Source organism: Pollachius pollachius, assembly GCF_949987615.1.
Source record: "Pollachius pollachius genome assembly, chromosome: 8".
In the NCBI taxonomy this organism is placed as follows: domain Eukaryota; kingdom Metazoa; phylum Chordata; class Actinopteri; order Gadiformes; family Gadidae; genus Pollachius; species Pollachius pollachius.
Window position 1 is genome coordinate 24,676,468 of NC_136941.1, and position 19,424 is coordinate 24,695,891.

Here is a 19,424-nt window from a genome sequence, read left to right on the forward strand (position 1 = left end):
TCTTATCTAGAACGCATGGGAGGAACCATCTTAATATGAGGCGTAGACCACATGAGAGGAACCAGAAGAGGAGCGCTGGCTGGCATCCCATCATTGTTTCACCTTGACAGCCAAAGAGAGAGAGAACAAACTATATATGATAGGGAAGGGGGGGGGGGATTAGGTTACTTCCAGAAGAGAGGTGCTTGTGGACACTAGAAAGTGGGTCAGAGGTAAAGAGTTGATCACAGCCAGGTGGAGGTCACAGCGGTTTGTTTGCAAGACGACACTGCAGAAAGTCCTCAGTGTGCTGCCTGACGTTGGCAGTGTCACAGATCAATAAGGCTCTCCTGAAAGTACAGTGTGTGTGTGTGTGTGTGTGCAAGAGATATTATTAAAGGGGGGGGGGATGAAGGTCAGAGTTCAAAAGAACGAAAGCAAAGGGATGTGGAAAGCAGCGGCCGTGGGCAAACAGGCTGCCTGCCCCTGACAGAGACGGAGAACACGCATGTGAGTTATGATTGGTGGTGTCCGTCCGGATCTTTGCACCCTCTCCTAAAAACCTTGAGATGAGTGGACTCTGCACATCACATTCGGGAAACACACATGTTCGCACGTGGACGCACTCACATCTGCACACACACTGACATACATAAAGCTCATTTGCAACTTCAAAGTCAACACAATACGCCAACAAGAAGGTCTTGTATCCTGCATTGCACAGTGCTAATGAATACACTTCTCTAATAACTGCTTTTACATCAGAGAGAGAGAGAGAGAGAGACTAGTGCGTAAGGTGCTTTGTAGGTGGGATTAATGTGATGGTAACGGTGGGTGGTATCATGAGACATCAGCAGGATACACACGTTCTCTCTCTCTCCTTCCGTGTGTGTTCTCACTCTATCTGCTGCCTATAAGAAGCTTAATGAGAGAGATTTTAATCAGGACATAAATAATAATCCAAATATTATTAAATATTATAATAAAAATAAATATTATAAATAAGAGGGACAATCATGACCATCATTACCAGAGATCCTGAGCACTTACACGAGTTAGGCATTCATGGACCTGCGTGACCAGACCAGAGATTAGAGATGCGTTTGGGGTTATTAATTGACAGGCTTAGAAAAGTATTATTTAAGTATCAATCTATCGTATGCATGTATGTGTGTGTGTGTGCGTGCGCGCGCGCGCGCGTGTGTGTCAGACAATAGATCACATATGTAATACAACTTGTATCTGTATTGTCTTGTTATAATGTAATGAAGGATGGACGAGAATCAAGGTGGTTTATTTCTATGTAATTCCTACAGATTCCTTTACTCACAGACGCAGCTCTGCAAGGAGGGGTGTGAGCGCGTGTGTGTGTGTGGGGGGGGAGGTATACGCATGCGCGTATACCTCCCCCTGGATGTGGTGAACACAACATGGTGAGGCCGCCTGCATGGTACCCTGCGCCCCGCTGCCATCGTCAGAGAGAGGAAGACACACACACCGACCTAATCCACAAACCCTGGAGACAGCTGCTGATCACCGGTGAGTGCTGAACAAACGACGTGAGGGGAAATTGGACGTCAACGTCCGTAAAAAAACGGTGACGTTTTAAAAAATCTATAATTCATTGGCTGTAATTCATTGAGGACCGTTAACGTGTGCTGGACAGCTGACGGTGTGGTTAAACGGGCTGAGTGCGGCGGGGTGAAGGGTTGGTCCGTCCTTCGGTCCATCAGTCATCCACGCTGGCGTTAGTGGTCGTGGTCTGTCTGTCGACTGTCACATTCCACCGAGGATCAGGGTTGCCTGGGTTCGCTTTACGATGACTTGGGCATATGAATAGAAAAAAGCCCGAGCGAGCTACGGTCCATTGTTGCAATCAGCGCCATTGATTTGACGTTTGATCGTTTTCACGGCTTTCAAAACGCAGACCGAGTTTCACTTGCTGCTCGCCCACGTGACGCTTGAGTAAGTAACGGAGACCAGCCTTCAAGAGCTGTGACGCAATACTTCTATATATATACGTCTATATATATATATATGAATATGTATATGTATGTATATATATATATTTATTAGAGATATATATAAAACATTTTTTTAATTATATGTGAATATAATTTTTTGTATTATTGCTGGGTCCTGGAACTTCAAGAAGCACTTTGAGTCTCTTATGCTGGCTGGGATGCCTGATCAGGCAGTAAGCTTTGATCATTGAGCTTGTATGCAAAATGAAATTAAGAGTCAGAATACATAATGCCACTCATGCATGAGTCATGGTGCTGAATGTCTTTTAATTCTCTCTCTATAAACTATTGAATAGCGGCATGTGACATGTAACAAAGTTTGAAAGGTTTCATTTCGTATCCTGAGAAGTGAGTTACAAAAGGCTGCTGCATCCTCTTTTTGAAGGGATTGCTGCCTGGCAGTCAGAGAAAAGCAACAGGATATTATTAAGAAACACTTAAGAGCAGTTGCTTTTAAACTAAATGGTTTTGGCTTACATCAGGAGGTAGAGCGGGTTGACTGGTGACCAATAGGTTGCTAGTTCGATCCCCGGCTCCTCCTAGAGTGTCGAGCTGTCGCTCAGCAAGGCACCTCGCGCTGACTGCTCCTGACGAGCTGGATGTCGCCTTGCGTGTCGTCATAAATGCGCCGTAAATGTAAATTTAAATGTTAGAGCACGACAGATAAAGGATTTTTGAGGCCGATACCGATACAAATATTTGGTGATTTAAATATACGATATTCCGATATATCGGCCGATATATATTTTAAAAAGAAATTCCAGAAACGCGTAACAAAACATAAACAGATTCCCTTGATTCCCAAATAACCAATAACAATTCCATACAGTCTTTACGTTAAGCTTGTGCTCTGCCACTCGTTCCCATCAAGGGATGATCAGGACAGACAGGCAGACATACAGACACTCTTCTAGTTATGGTTGGATGCAAGCTCACCTAAATATGGAGGTAAACTTCCCGTAACAATCTTTTTGGCTACAATAAGCCAGGGTTAAACATAGCTGTGTGCACCTCTGGCCCTCGCATGCTAGGAAGTAGGAAATGACCTTTGACTTGTTTCACGTGCCAACCGAGAAAACGTGGTGAACCATGGGGGCCTCAGAGCGCCCTGGGACCCACTCTAGGAGACCCGGCCTAGGAGACCCGGTCTAGGGGCTCTCTCTGCTGGTTCAGAGGACCCAGAAGGAGGGATCTCCTTCTATGCCTTCCTTCAAACCGATCGTACTTTTGTGTCCGGTAGAGTTTTTAAAATTGCGATGTGTAACCCTTCGACTCACTCCTAGCTTACAATAACCTGGACATATCGGCAAATAACCTACATAACCCTTAATAAAAAAATCACTCTTTCAATAAAGTCCCATTCTATAGCTAATACGTTCTACCAATAAAGAATGCTGGCCGGCCTGTGGCTGTCTTCTTGTTTCAGTACTATGAGTGCTTTAATCCCTCACCCAACCAGCCCGCCTACGTCTCAGTGCACAGTTACACTCTGTAGACACAACGCTTAGTTTCGTTTACATCTCGTTAGAAGTATTTAATCATCATTTGTTTAGCCGGTTTATTTTTCAATGAATGACAGAAAAGCCCTCTGCACTTTGAACTTTGATTTAGTCCTCTTGATAGCCCATGTAAATGACATGCAAGCTCTGTTGTACAATTTGCCTTTGTCATATAATTGGCCACATTACCTGCTTGAGTGAGGGACTCATTAGGGATTTCAAGTAAACCGGATCTAGGCCTCATCGTGCTTTAGAAAAACAAAGACTTGTAAATGTGGACCTGAATAGCCTCTTTCATAACTCCTTCAGGAGTTGTCCTGCTTTCAGCAAGCCAAGTCCCATTGTGGGGATGACAACGGAAAGGCTGTCGGTGCACTTGTTCGTAGACGAGGGGAGCCTTCAGAGCCCTCTTTAGACCGCACCTCAACGTGAGCCTGTTGGTCGGACTGTTTGCTGACCTATGACCTCTACTACCTCGTAACTTAACGCAGGTCCCTTTGTGGCTTGCTGCATGCAGTGACCATGAGATCACCTGTCTGCCCTGCTTTTTGGCCACTGTATGAACACCATGAATGGGCAGCCTCCCTCTGCTGGAGGCCCGGCCGGGGTACAGCAGTCTATTCTCTGGACAACCATGGAGAGGAGGAGCCCGTGGGCCCTCCTCTCATGGCCCATGGGCCATGTTGTGTCTGTTACGCTGATAACCTTTGCAATCATGTCCACAATTATGGCGATATTTTCTATGTATAATCTGGAATCTTTTATCAGATTTGTAATGTAATGTATCAGGGGTGATATTAAGTAACGCTATACCGGTATTATGTTGAGCCATATCGATCCTAATACAGCGTGGGTACCCTTTTATATCTCTAGGAGAGTCTAGGAGAGCTTAAAAGCCCTCGAGAGGACTCCTAAATCACTAAGACCTATTCACAGAGAATTGGAAAGTGGCTGCAGCGCGACCGAATGCTTTGTAGACAACGGAGGACTGCGAATTGATAAGGAGATATAGGCCAATTTGTGAGGGTATCAAACTTGTGGTTGAATTAGTGAATAACACTTTAGGAATATCGCAACCATCAGTGATGTTACAAATGTACCTTTAATCATCTTTATTATTTAATATATAAAAATAAATAAATCACTTAAACCATCATTATTTGTAATTTTGTCTCATTTATTAATAGATATCCATCACTTTAATCATTATTTATTTTAAATAATAATAGGAATAAATGGTTTGAAGTAAAAATATATATAATTACTCTTACTTATGATTACTATCTAATCATTTATTGTGAGATGATTTATTGTACTAAGTTTTTAATCAGCTCAGTAGCAACTGGTCCTGGGAGTCGGACCAGTTGGGCTTTCGCTTGCGTTTCACGTCTTTGTCTTCGCTTTACTTATCCTCATTGATTAATAGTTTGCTGGGTACTTTTAACAACCTCCTTGATATGATGAAATTTACGTACGTATTGACGTTTGCTTTCTCGCTCTTTTTAACGTGCATACAACGTCATTATAGTGGTCTGCACAAACATGTCATCATGCGTGTATTCTGCTAATTGCCCTGTCCATAACTATTTGATAGGACTTTATTTGTAGCCTAGGCTATTTCCTTATTTTTCGTTGATTTAGTGGGCTCGTTTGTGTGAAGTTGCGGGTTAGTTTCACCAAGACCGCCGGTGTTACACCGAATTCTACGACCCACCGAAAAGTGTGACCCCAGGGACGCTGTTGCACATTTTCTGCAACATGCACGAGTGCATTATAACAAAAACATAAATAAAACATAAGATCTCCCCCCTACGGTGAGTCGTTCTTTTCTTGATACAAACGTTAATTCTAAACAGCCTTTACACAGTAGCCTATAATAGGAAATGCTCCAAGGTAAATCAACGTAATTTAACACCGACTGTAGCTTTTTATGGGGAAAGAAGCAATGGTGGTGGACCTTACTAAACGCCCTATCATTGTGTGGGTCTGTAACAGGGGTCACCAACACAGTGCCCGCGGGCACCAGGGCGCCCGCAAGGACCATATGAGGCGCCCGCAGCCTGTTCTAAACATAGCACAACTCATTCTGGAACAACTCTTTCTCACCTTTTTTCATTGTTGATAATTATTGTGAGAAATCATTAACATGATCAGCGTCTTCACATAGATGAGTATCATTAAGTGTATCAAACCGGGTGCCCTTCGTATGACTCAGTACCCATGAAGGAGCTCTCAGGTTCAAAAAGGTTGCTGACCCCTGGTCTGTAAAATGCTCAAATCAAATGTATTTACTAAGCAGATTTAAGAACAAGGTAAGTGGTTTTGCGGAGATCTTATTTTTTATTTATGTTTTTGTCATGCTTCAAACCAGATTTCTTGACACCTATCAACTAGAGAGAGGAAGGGAGAAATCTCAAAACAACGTTTATATCATTTGTTTATCATATTTAGCTCCTAAATGTATGTATCAAAGTTTTTCTCACATATCGTGATATAACATCGATATCGTCGAGGCAGTGGAAAATCGTGATATGATTTTTAGTTCATATCACCCACCAGGCTTAGGCGATATCACGGTATTAATGAGTAGAACAACAGAATGTATTATATTAAATACTGTCAGAAATACTAACGCACGTTTCTACTTAACGTTTTTCCTACAAAACCCTTTATCTTTAGCGTTTTAGCAAAGTTTTGAACCAGGATATATAATTAAATAGTTCAAAAAAGTCTTGATGTTGCATCGTTGTTGAGATTGGAATAGGTTCGTTAGCCAACGCTGGGGGGCGGAGTGTAATGCTGAGGGGCGGAGTGTAACGCTGAGGGGCGGAGTGTAACGCTGAGGGGCGGAGTGTAACGCTGAGGGGCGGAGTGTAACGCTGAGGGGCGGAGTGTAACGCTGAGGGGCGGAGTGTAACGCAGAGGGGCGGAGTGTAACACAGAGGGGCGGAGTGTAACACAGAGGGGCGGAGTGTAACGCTGAGGGGCGGAGTGTAATGCTGAGGGGCGGAGTGTAACACAGAGGGGCGGAGTGTAACGCTGAGGGGCGGAGTGTAACGCTGAGGGGCGGAGTGTAACACAGAGGGGCGGAGTGTAACGCTGAGGGGCGGAGTGTAACGCTGAGGGGCGGAGTGTAACACAGAGGGGCGGAGTGTAACGCAGAGGGGCGGAGTGTAACACAGAGGGGCGGAGTGTAACGCTGAGGGGCGGAGTGTAACACAGAGGGGCGGGCCCCCCCCCCGGTGGGCGGAGTGTATCGCTGAGGGGCGGAGTGTAACACAGAGGGGCGGAGTGTAACGCTGAGGGGCGGAGTGTAACACAGAGGGGCGGGCCCCGACATCAAAACTCAAAGTGTCACTCATAGCCGCATACTGCTGCTTTGGTGCTGGATTAAAACATCACACATCTCAAGTTTGAATGTAGATCATTTTTAACTCAGAAAGATATAGGATACTCAGAATAACAGCAATGTGATGCAAGGAACTAAATCACTGGTAGGAGACCCATGTCTGGTGACGTATACCTGCCCACAAATAATCCTGCCCTAACAATAGCCTAACTGAAACGCCATTAACCTGCACACGTCTCACGTTACAAAATGTCCACAAAGGGTTAGAATCTCTTTTAGAAGTGTTTCCCGCTTTCTACAACAGTGTAAAGCAACAAACCGCGTGGCTAGTGGCGCTCCGTTGTGGGTGTGACGCACATAGACTGTATAAAACAACGGTTAAACGTACTATCCATGAGTGAACAATGGTGGAAGCTATCGCTGATTTTTACAAAAAAATAAGTACCCAAGCAGGTCCTACTGGTTGAGACTTGGACTGAATCTATGGAAGGGCGCTTATATGTCCCATCTCTTCATTATTCTGTGTGCCATATAACTGAGCAAGACTTGTTGAAGTTAGCAAATTGCTTATTAGATCAGCATTGTAGGCTAGACAATGTCCTACATGATACAATGACATCTATAACCCGCAGCAGACCTAGTTTTTTATTTTATATTTAGAATTGTCTTCACAAATACCACCTTGTTCCAGGTCACCCTTGAGATGGACAGAGATACAGCTTTAATGGAAGTGTTCCTCAATTGTTCTTTATTTTTGTTAACTAGAATGCTTAAAGGGGCACTACCTTGGGACAAACACTGTGGTACAAATCAGCTTCAGCTGCATTGTTGTGTTTTAAGGGTTTATTTGTTTGCTTGGACATTTGTATAAAGTGAATGCGACCAACCATTTCTTTCCACTGATTTCCTCCGCATTCCGAGAATCCTTCAACCTTCATATTAGTTAATTTCAGAATAGGGACGCAGGCTTAACAGATATCAACATCCGTCTTCCACTTGTTGGGCCTCTTCTTTGATATAAACCAGATCACACACACTACTACAAACATTATGACCACTGTGGTCTTATGGTCCACTGTGGTTTACCTGTTGGCAGAGGGATCACTGAAACCCATTCAGGAACAGGAGCATGCATGAAAAGAAAGGGTTAAAATGGGTTCATTTTCTGGTAGTGTTGTGGTTGATCCAAGTAGATGCACCAAGGGGAAACAGCAGCAGTGTCTACCACTGTAGTCATCACATTCCTTCTGTACGAAAACAAGCCAGGGTCAGGTCCCATTGGGCTGAACCGCTGCCCACTCAGCCTGGCTCGGTCTCAGCTCACATAGACTTGTTAGCTAGCCGCTAGTGAAAACTAGCCCTGAGGTTTGTGACTTGAGAGAAGAGAGGAGAGTTGTTCCTGAGCATGTGAGAGTATGCATAGCTGTGCTATTGAGGCCGGTGCTGAAGCAGCTTTTTGGTGAGTTGACTCCAGCGTCAACAAGAGTTGAACAGTCAATCCACTCATCCCTCCCAGCCCGCTCTCTGGCAAATGAGATGAAACCTTGTTCCACGTGGTATACTCACAAGGTTCCTAGGGAAGAAGGCCTGTGAGTACCGGAGCTCTTCACATCCATCACTGACATTGTCATCGCTGTCCATCTGATTTGAATTAAGAAACGTTTGAAGTCTTGTTTGCATCAGAATTCCAAAAGACTTGTGTGATGGTGTCTGGGTCTCAGATGAAGCCGGTTGGGACGTTGGTGAAATCCATTTTGGTCTAACTTAGTTTCAAGAGGCCGCGGTTGTTTGAGGTTGTTCAGTTGTCTTTTGGCAGGAAACACTGCTATTCGTCCACACACTTGACCTTTCAGAAATTACTTTTGTTGGGTGATACATTTTCCTTGAAATAATGGCATAAACGATATAAAGTCATTTTTAACAGTTTAAGATCCCCCCCCCCCCCCCAGAGCCCTGTCTCTGACCCCCGGTGGGGCCCATCTCCCCCAGGTATCGCCCCCCTCCCCCCACCTGACAATTGTTCAACCTAGAGAGGCTGTAGGCGGTTTGTGATTGGTTATTTTGAATAATGGTTACCCAATTGGAATCAGGGGCTTGTTCCAATTGGGTGGTAACTGATGGAGGTAACTTATTGCCCCGCCCTTGTCATGTGTTTTGATCAACTTTGCTTTGTGATGAATTAAAGAAAATATTAATGGGAGAGCAGGCAGGATTAACACGCAGAACGAGGGGATTGAAATGGTTGATGGGGGCTGCTTGATTGTACTCCTACCATTTCTTGCGGGCGAGTTTAAACTTTCTGGCTGAATTAAGCAGACGTCACCTATTTAAAGGCCTTTCTGAGAAGAAGCTGGGGTTTGAATCCCATGCCAAATAATGCAGGGCCAGAGAATATCAATACCGATGCAGATACCTTTTATTAACAAAAGCGCTTTGTGTTTTTCATGTTGGGGAGATGTTTCTTGATTAATGAGGTGAATGCATCCGCAAAAGGTTAAAACTGTTTCCTGACCACTTAATGATCACGGTAGGGTGAGTGGTCGAATATCCTTTCTACCTGCCACCAGCGAGGCCCAGGTTTGTTTCCCACCTCTACACATTGTAATTAGCACCAAGCTACTACATGGGGCCACTGATTGAGAAGTAAAATAAACATCTCTGCCTTATTTGCATACAATATGAGATATTTCGTGTTAACTACATACGTGCTGATTTAAGGTTATTTCTTGCTTGCTTCTGTTGGATGAATACACGAATACTTGAATACAAATGCTCCCTGAAAGAATGTTTTGATAACACTGACCCTTGAAAAATCAGGTCCAGTTTAAAAACGTTTGCAACATTTATGCCTATGCCTAAATCCACCTGGATATTCCTTCCCTCTCTGAAAGGCATCTGTCTCTGTGACGGAGGCGTTTCCCTCCTCGTTTGAGTGCACATGACACGACGACAGCAGAGGAGCAAACGATGCATGCACTAAGATGTGTTAACAACGGGGTCATCCCTATGTTCCCCAGGTCCTATGTTCCCCGGGTGCAAAGGGTTAGGGTCAGGTTTAGGGTTAGGGTTAGGGTGGGGGTTAACCCTAACCATAACCAATCGGAGGAGAGCCTTTCTAACCAATCACAGGAGAATCAGAGGCGGAAAAGGCGGTTCTTGCCCCTACCAACCTACGAAAAAAAGATTTGCTCACAGGGTCCTATGTTCCCCCGGTCACATACAAAGCGGGGAACATAGGACCCGGGGAACATTGGTACGCTCCCGTTAACAACCATGACAAGTGGTTGGCACACACGGTTCTACTTTTTATGAAATGGCTGCGGCGTAGAAGAGACACTGACACTGCTATCCATCCTGTTTGTGCTAGAATCGATCTTCAAAAAAAGCCCGACCTAGTATCTGGAGGGTCGCTACTGGGATCAATCCGCCCCACATCCACGTTTTTTGGGATCTTGGGTTTTGAGGTTGTTTCCCTGTTCTATAACTAAACTAGGCTATCACTTTTTAGATCCGGTATCATTTTTAGGTGGGACAAATGCGCCTGTCTCCGACATTGGAGGGGACACGTCCCCTTCGTCCCCCCCGGTTCCTACGCCCTTGGTTACTACCATGTACTATTTGTGTTTCACGGCAGCCACTCAGCTAAAATATTAACCAGACAGGTAATTTAATATGTATATTTTGATATCCATCTGAGAGAACGAGGTCATCTGGTCTCTAGATGATGTTTCCCATGTTGTTCACTATCTCTTTACGACCGTATTTTGAAAATACTGAGCGGCTCATAGGGCGATTTTGCAAACACGGAAACAAAGACTTCAAAGAAAGAAATCTAGGCTGTTTTCAGTGGTCTGCGTAAAGTGATAAAACATGAAGTTCCTGATTCCGTAAGGGTATAAAGCCCCAGGCTCATTCACATCAGAGCGAGTAGAAGATAACCTCATAAAAAAAATAAAAACCCTGGCAGTGCTTCATAAGTGATCAAGCAACAAGGAAACCGTCTTCCAGTCCATGAACCATAATTCAAAGCGTCTGCTTAAAAAATGAATTGCTTGCAAAATAAAAGATTCCTTGTAAATCGGTCATAAAGCTTGAATCTGCATCATCTCTGATTCCCCATGGACGCTAGCTCAATATCAGCTGACCGGCAGCACGCCACGCCCGAGAAACTGGAATCAAACGGTTTCAGCTACTGCGTTACAGCTCGATGGCAGCATCGGACAAAGATGCGTATTTGTGGTATTTCGAAACATACAACCCCATTTACCGCTACTGCAGCTTATTTAAGAAGATCCTGGTGCTTGAATTGGGTGATTTCTGTCTACATCGTAGAGCTGTGTGCACCACGTTGGTTTGCTCGCTATGTCCCTCCGTCACGCTGACAACGACCCGTCTCACCTCCCGGTGAGCCCCTCTGGATCAATGCATGATCATTCAGAGAACCTTTATGGGGCCGACTAGGGACCTTTTGAGGCGTATAACTGTATCAGCCACAATCCTCATGGCACTGTGTGCATATTGCGGAGCACAGCAGCACTCGGCCTCCACCTTACGGGCTGAGGGGAAGCTGGGACCGGATCAATGTACTCCTGCCGGACTCCAGGCACAAAGACGGCCGTCACAGCGAGTCACAAAGACCTAAGTCTGACACGCTGCCTTTTCTGATCAGAGCAGAGCGGCCGCACATCAGGGGAGGAAAGGCTGTCCAACTTCTTTCTTTAGTTTAGCTTTGTTTCAAATATGTCTGTGTGGGGTTATATGAACACAGTGGTTGGTGCTGGAATTGGCTGTGGCGTGGTGTAGGAACCAATGGTGTAAAGTGCAGAACAACTTGCCAGAATCATTAGCCTCTAATGTATTAGAGACTTTCTAATAATGTATTAGAAATATTGTTCAGTAACGTAAATTACGTCATGGCTTATTTTTAGGAGTAATATTAATTATAACAGCTCTGATTGATCTATTGAGGTTAGGAAACAAACAAGACATAATTTAACATCAAAGTGAATTCACCATGGTGGATATCGTTGTGTGTGTCCGTGCAAACACAACGACCAATCCAATGACCAACCGGTCTGAATAGAAAACAAAATGAGCTATAAAAAGAAAACTCAAGACAAGGGAGTTATCTATCACACACACACACACACACACACACACACACACACACACACACACACCTCCATGGAGACGCTATATGCTGGGATTCATAGTCTTTTTTTTCAACAGTCCATACACTACTTCCCCCCCCATTACTACTTGATGCGCTATCCTATCCTTTGGTTATACTTTGATGATTCATTCTCATATCAGCTATGTGTTAATTTGTGGGTGTAACGATGTAATACTTTGCTCCAAGTACACATGAGAAAATGAAGACGTTCATGTGCCTGACAGAACATGCAAGTTTTTGCCCGGCAACTCCCTCACAGCATGGCTTACATCACACATTTATCTCCTTTCTGTTGGTATAGATATATATAAATACCCAAGTTGAGCAGGTTTTTAATAGCAGGCTACTTAAATTATATGTTCAATGCCAATCACGGTGGTGCTGTGATTCAGCTTAAAGTCTGACGTGTACGACAGCGTTATTCTCTGTTCCTCTCACACTCAAATGAGTCAAACAGGAAGACAAGACGTGTCCTGCAGCTCAGCGCTCAGAATGAGGAAGACCGCCGACTTGACGGTTGGCATCAGGAGCTTTTGGCCGCTCATACCGTCGAATGCAACAATTATGATTGAGTAAGTTGTGGTGCAAACATATTAAGGTGGAGGTACCGAGGCAGAGAGCTTCTTAAAGCGTCAGGATTTTTATATCCGCCCTTCATTTCCCTAAGCTCAGCGGGTGCAGTGACCATTAGAGGCTGTGAACTCTCTAAAGCAGAGTGCAGAGGGAAATAGTCCCACGGGGGTTTGTGGTCCTCCGATATGAGATGAGAAGCCTGAGCCTTTACAGTGAGGGGGTTGGCATGGATGGGAACAGGATTCCCCTGCTGCTGATAATCCACGACTCTCCGATAATACTGCAATTCTTCAGATGACAATTCACATGCTGGTTGCCGTCTTGGCATTCTAAGAAAGCATATCAACTTGTTCCTTGTTTATTCCCAGTATCAGAGCCCGCTATCCCGATGTGAGTCACATGCCTGCGCTGTTTCTGCGCGCTACCAGGCTTTCACACAAGAGAAATTATTGACTAGAACACGGATGTTAAGGGCACAGTTTACAGCCTAAATGCCGGTACTAGTTGCTGATTAGCCAAAACAGGGATAGGCCCGGGATTTCTCCTGCCTTTGACTCCTCATAAGACACATAAAGTAACTGCCGCGATCCACTGACTGCAGATCCATTCAGTCCATAAACCTCCGATAGGCCTGGGAAACCTGCAAGCGGATCGGTTAACGTAAGGCAATATTGTAAAGCTCTTTGAGTGGCCGCTGGTTAGAAAAGCGCTGTATAAATGCAGTCAAGCGTAGGTAGTAAAGTCATTCTTTAATTGGAGTGAGGTCATAGGTCACATGCTCTTCTGTTTAGAGGATCCAACCCGTTTTCAGGCTGTTAATCCTCTCCAGGGATCACTCTACATGTCACACCACTCACCAGCCGTGTGTGCACGTTCAAGTGGCTGATTGAATAGGAAGTGTGTGCAGGACGGTGTGTGGTAGTGGTGCATGCCTTACCGGGGAACACTGTTGGCCGAGGGGCCTATTTTCTCTTGCCCTGTTTGGGGCAGGACTGGCCCAATGGGTCAAAAGCTCAGGCCAACGAGAGGTTAGATCTGCGGCGATTGGTCATCTGTTGCTGATCTTTTCCACTTCTGCAATCCGGGTGTATTCTATTCTCCCTTTTTGAAAGCGCTCCGTTCATGCCAGCGGACCTGGTGATTAACATGGAGCTCTCTGCCCCCTCCCCCCTCCAGGTCTCCCTGGGGTCCAGCCTGATCTGTGTTCCCGCCCAGGCACACCTCCGCCTCCGGCCTACGCCTTCTCCTCTCCCCCCCCCCCCCCCCCCCCCGTGAGCAGCTATGCCTCCCCCACTGGGTCCTCCGGCCGGGTACACCCCACCCGAGGGCGGCTGGGGTTGGGCGGTGGTGACGGGGGCCTTCATCTCCATCGGCTTCTCCTACGCCTTCCCCAAGTCCATCACCGTCTTCTTCAAGGAGATCGAGGTCATCTTCGACGCCACTCCCAGCCAGGTGTCTTGGATCTCCTCCATCATGCTGGCCGTCATGTACGCCGGAGGTGAGCTCACTGCGTGTGCCCGTGCGTGCGTGTGTGTGTGTGTGTGTGTGTGTGCGCGCGTGTGTGTGTGTGTGTCAGCAGAGTGCACCAAGTAGTGGAGTATCCAAAATGGGGAGGATTGCGCTCTCCTTTGTTTGCTTATTCGACGTGTTCCATAAGTCCTCCTTCCAACCTTGCTCTCCATGGCCCCCGTCCCTCTTCTCTGGGCGTGGACAGCCCTCTGGACAGCTGTTATGCGTGGACACAAATCGAGCTTGACATGTTTCCACTAACATCTGCCGATGTCCGATCCTTCTCTTTCCCTGCTGGCAAGGAACCCTTTGGCAGGCTAGGGGCTGAAAACGCTAGGTACAAACCGTCTCTGGGTCATGAACAGGAAGCTATTCGTGTTGTCAACATCTTTTAAAAAATGACCTTTGGCTTTGACTCCGGATGGCCGCAACATGAACCACCGGTTGGAGTCAGGATAGAGCCGGCTGGCCCCTCACCCCTCCACGCTGGGGTCCCTCACCCCTCCATACTGGGGCCCCTCACCCCTCCATACTGGGGCCCCTCACCCCTCCATACTGGGGCCCCTCACCCCTCCATACTGGGGTCCCTCACCCCTCCATACTGGGGCCCCTCACCCCTCCATACTGGGGCCCCTCACCCCTCCATACTGGGGTCCCTCACCCCTCCATACTGGGGCCCCTCACCCCTCCATACTGGGGCCCCTCACCCCTCCATACTGGGGTCCCTCACCCCTCCATACTGGGGCCCCTCACCCCTCCATACTGGGGTCCCTCACCCCTCTACACTGGGGCCCCTCACCCCTCTACACTGGGGCCCCTCACCCCTCCATACTGGGGTCCCTCACCCCTCTACACTGGGGCCCCTCACCCCTCCACGCTGGGGCCCCTCACCCCTCTACACTGGGGCCCCTCACCCCTCCATACTGGGGTCCCTCACCCCTCTACACTGGGGCCCCTCACCCCTCCATACTGGGGCCCCTCACCCCTCCATACTGGGGTCCCTCACCCCTCTACACTGGGGCCCCTCACCCCTCCATACTGGGGCCCCTCACCCCTCCATACTGGGGTCCCTCACCCCTCCATACTGGGGCCCCTCACCCCTCCATACTGGGGTCCCTCACCCCTCCATACTGGGGCCCCTCACCCCTCCATGCTGGGGTTCCTCAGTACTAGGGATAGGGAACATGCACTAAGGATCTGAGTTTCAGTGCATCTCTGGCCTCGTTTCGTGGTAATAGTAAACAGGTCTTTTTACCCGCAGCAAGCATTTCCAGTACGTCCTAGGATTACTCATGCTAGCCAGCACACATTTCTCTGGAACTGAAGCAGGCCATGACCATGAAGCAGTTTCTCAAGTGCTCGTGCTGATTGGCCAAACCACAGCTCCTTGTTCCTCGTGGCCAATGGAGACACACACTGGTTCAGCTATACTGCCTGACTCCAGGGCTCCTGGGATGTCAGTGGAGAGGAATGGAATAGGTTGACAAGTTATCTTCTCCTGTCATTGTAGAGTCTAGACTGTTCCACTGTCCTGTTCTACTGTCCGTTTCTAGTGTCCCGTTCTAGCGTTCTGTTCTAGTCTTCTGTTCTACTTTCCTGTTCTACTGTCCTGTTCTATTGTTCTGTTCTATTGCTCTGTTCCACTGTTCTGTTCTACTGTTCTCTTCTACTGTCCTGTTCTACTGTCCTGTTCCACTGTCCTGTTCTATTGTTCTGTTGTTCTGTTCTATTGCTCTGTTCCAGTGTTCTGTTCTAGTGTTCTGTTCTACTATCCTGTTCTACTGTCCTGTTCTAGTGTTCTGTTCTACTGTCCTGTTCTACTGTCCTGTTCTAGTGTTCTGTTCTACTTTCCTGTTCTACTGTCCTGTTCTAGCGTTCTGTTCTAGTCTTCTGTTCTACTGTCCTGTTCTACTGTCCTGTTCTATTGTTCTGTTCTATTGCTCTGTTTCACTGTTCTGTTCTAGTGTTCTCTTCTACTGTCCTGTTCTACTGTCCTGTTCTATTGTTCTGTTCTATTGCTCTGTTCTACTGTTCTGTTCTAGTGTTCTGTTCAACTATCCTGTTCTACTGTCCTGTTCTAGTGTTCTGTTCTACTATCCTGTTCCACTGTCCTCTATACTTTTCTCTTCTACTGTCCTGTTCTACTGTCCTGTTCCACTGTCCTGTTATATTGTTCTGTTGTTCTGTTCTATTGCTCTGTTCCAGTGTTCTGTTCTAGTGTTCTGTTCTACTATCCTGTTCTACTGTCCTGTTCTAGTGTTCTGTTCTACTGTCCTGTTCTAGTGTTCTGTTCTACTTTCCTGTTCTACTGTCCTGTTCTAGCGTTCTGTTCTAGTCTTCTGTTCTACTGTCCTGTTCTACTGTCCTGTTCTATTGTTCTGTTCTATTGCTCTGTTCCACTGTTCTGTTCTAGTGTTCTCTTCTACTGTCCTGTTCTACTGTCCTGTTCTATTGTTCTGTTCTACTGTTCTGTTCTAGTGTTCTGTTCAACTATCCTGTTTTACTGTCCTTTTCTAGTGTTCTGTTCTACTATCCTGTTCCACTGTCCTCTATACTGTTCTCTTCTACTGTCCTGTTCTACTGTCCTGTTCCACTGTCCTGTTCTATTGTTCTGTTGTTCTGTTCTATTGCTCTGTTCCAGTGTTCTGTTCTAGTGTTCTGTTCTACTATCCTGTTCTACTGTCCTGTTCTACTGTCCTGTTCTAGTGTTCTGTTCTACTATCCTGTTCTACTATCCTGTTCTGCTGTCCTGTTCTACTGTCCTGTTCTAGTGTTCTGTTCTACTGTCCTGTTCCACTGTCCTGTTCTAGTGTTCTGTTCTAATGTCCTGTTCTAATGTCCTGTTCTACTGTACTGTTCTACTGTCCTGTTCTACTGCCCTGTTCTACTGTGCTGTTCTACTGTCCTGTTCTAGTGTTCTGCTCTACTGTGCTGTTCTACTGTCCTGTTCTACTGTCCTGTTCTAGTATCCTGTTCTACTGTTCTGTTCTACTGTCCTGTTCTACTGTCCTGTTCTAGTGTTCTGTTCTAATGTCCTGTTCTAGTGTTCTGTCCTAGTGTTCTGCTCTACTGTCCTGTTCTAATGTCCTGTTCTTCTGATCTGTTCATGCTGTGTCATAGCGTACCGGTCATCATGTGTTGGTATTTGTGTTCCTGAACTATAGAGCCAGCGTCTGTTCTTGGCCTCTGTCCACGGTGGGTTTTAGTGACGCTCAGAGCAGACTACCAACTAGGGTCCTATTGTGACAGAGAATGCCTGGAGGGGTTGTTGCTAAACACGAAACCCCTTGAAGCTGTCATTGTGGTAAAAGGTTATATAAACTGACCTAAATAGACCGCACTCAAGCCCTCATGTATTCTATTATAAATGTAATACACGTACGCTCACCCAGCAAGTCTTAAGGAATAAAACAGATTAGAGCCAGGGTCAGCATTATAAAGAGTTACCACATGCAGGAAGGAGCTGTAGTGCCAGGAAAAGGTGAGGGGTCAAGGGGAGTGGCCATGATTGAATTGGGACTGAAAAATCAAGAGCCGTCCCTCAAACATACCGCCAGCAGCGAGCTGGCAGACTTTACACTGCTATTGTTGGACAAAAACTCAAATAAAACCAGTCCCAGATTGCCCTCGGTCAGCAGAACGTATCCCTATGGCAACAGTGCGAGGGTCGAAGAAGAGGGCGTCTGACCCCGGGTGGGTTCATTAGCCAAGAGGAGCTCCTTTCATACAAACCGGTACAAGCTAGCATCACAATAGAATATACCAGAGTCGTACTGCAGCAGCCTCACTGGAGGCTAGTAGAGCAGGATGTTCTGTGTTGATTGAAGATAAGGGGATTTGATGTAGAAATGAGGCACTTGGTACCTTGCAATGTTAACCACTTTCTATTACAATTCCTTGTTACAACAGCCCAGCAGCAGTGGAAAACACAGGACAAGATATAATACAAAAATATAAAAATACAAAGTATGAATGAAAACAAAAATACACGCTAAAGTAAAGACAAACAGAACTAACACGGCAAACAAAACAGATGGTATAAACAATATGAATTAGAAATGATAAAGTGTAAAGTGTAAATTCTAAAGTTGCTGATCGTGTGTGTGTGTGTGTGTGTGTGTGTGTGTGTGTGTGTGTGTGTGTGTGTGTGTGTGTGCGTGCATATATATATATATATATATATATATATACAGATCCAACCGTCTGAAGGCCTTCTCCAGTAACAGCAAACCGGTATTTCTGGGCTGTTCTTAAGAGAGCCCTAGCTTTTCTGTGGGCCGGCTCCTGTTGTAAGGAAGCTCTCAGGAGGGATTTGGTTTCAGCCCTGCCTTTGGCTCTGTGCACCGTGCACCTCACTGAATACGGGGCCAAACCTTTATCAGGATTATTTGAAAGCATCACGTTTATTTGTTATTATTTTGACATTGACGCCTGAGGGAATAGTGTGTGTCGGGCGTGTGTGTGTTTGTGTGTGTGTGTGTGTGTGTGTGTGTGCGTGTGTGTGTGTGTGTGTGTGTGTCAACGTGCCCACAGATTTCCTTCAGCGTTTGAATGAAACCTTGCTGGTAAGAATGTCCCCGACATTCGCCCCGATCCCTGGCAGTGTGTGTCCATGGCCGCTCTTCAAACTCACAAACACCAGGCCCGTCAGTGTGTCCACATGTACGCTCCTTTTATTCAGCGGTACTGGTTCTCTCTGTGCCGACCCCTTCCCCCCCCCCCCCCCCCCCCCCCCCCGGGCCCAACACAATCACACAGGCCTTTGTCCCCCAGGCCTCTCTCTGAGCTGGGGGGCAGTGTTGGCAAGGCGGCCCCCGCACACTGTGTCTGGAAGGAATTCAACCAGTGTGTGTGTTTGTGAGTGTTGGCCCTCATGGACACAAGCTGGCCCCGCTGGCAGGGGGCTTCAAGGGCAGACCACGGGGTCCTGGGATGCCTCCCCCGGCCCCTGGCTTCTCTTGGGTACATGCCTGGAGCGCCCGGCCAGGCGGGTACATTTTCCACTCGCCCGCCTGTGTTGCCAGATTTGGCTCGATTTCCTGGCAACCCTGGCTGCCCGCTTCAGCACAGGGAGGCCACATTGGGTGTGAAATCAAGCCCAATCTGGCAACACTGCCACCCGCTCCCCTATTGGGGGACGCAAGGGCAGCAGAAGCCGTCTGTCTGTCCTGCTATCAGCCTATCAGGAGCCCCTGTGTCCCCCACAGGCGATGTGTTGTCTGGCTGCCGAGCCGGTGTCACGGTGGACCTGGAAGGCCGGCAATTCTTCTTGCAAGGACACAAGCAACTTTTCCACATGCACAGCCCACACATTCCCT

At 46.8% G+C, this 19,424-nt stretch overlaps 1 protein-coding gene across 2 annotated transcripts in view; it reads left to right on the forward strand.

Moving 5' to 3' along the window:
* Positions 1–1,422: 1,422 nt before the first annotated feature.
* The window catches only part of LOC307079305 (monocarboxylate transporter 1-like), a 24,724-nt gene continuing 6,722 nt past the window's right edge, over positions 1,423–19,424 (forward strand). The window contains exons 1-2 of one of the 2 annotated variants that reach the window (XM_079741556.1): positions 1,423–1,518; positions 13,774–14,095. In XM_079741556.1, coding sequence (XP_079597682.1) covers positions 13,879–14,095 — 217 coding nt within the window. In that variant the 5' untranslated portion in view covers positions 1,423–1,518; positions 13,774–13,878. Of the gene's footprint in view, positions 1,519–12,491; positions 12,597–13,773; positions 14,096–19,424 lie in introns of those variants that run through there. The other variant, XM_079741557.1, reaches the window with a different exon arrangement.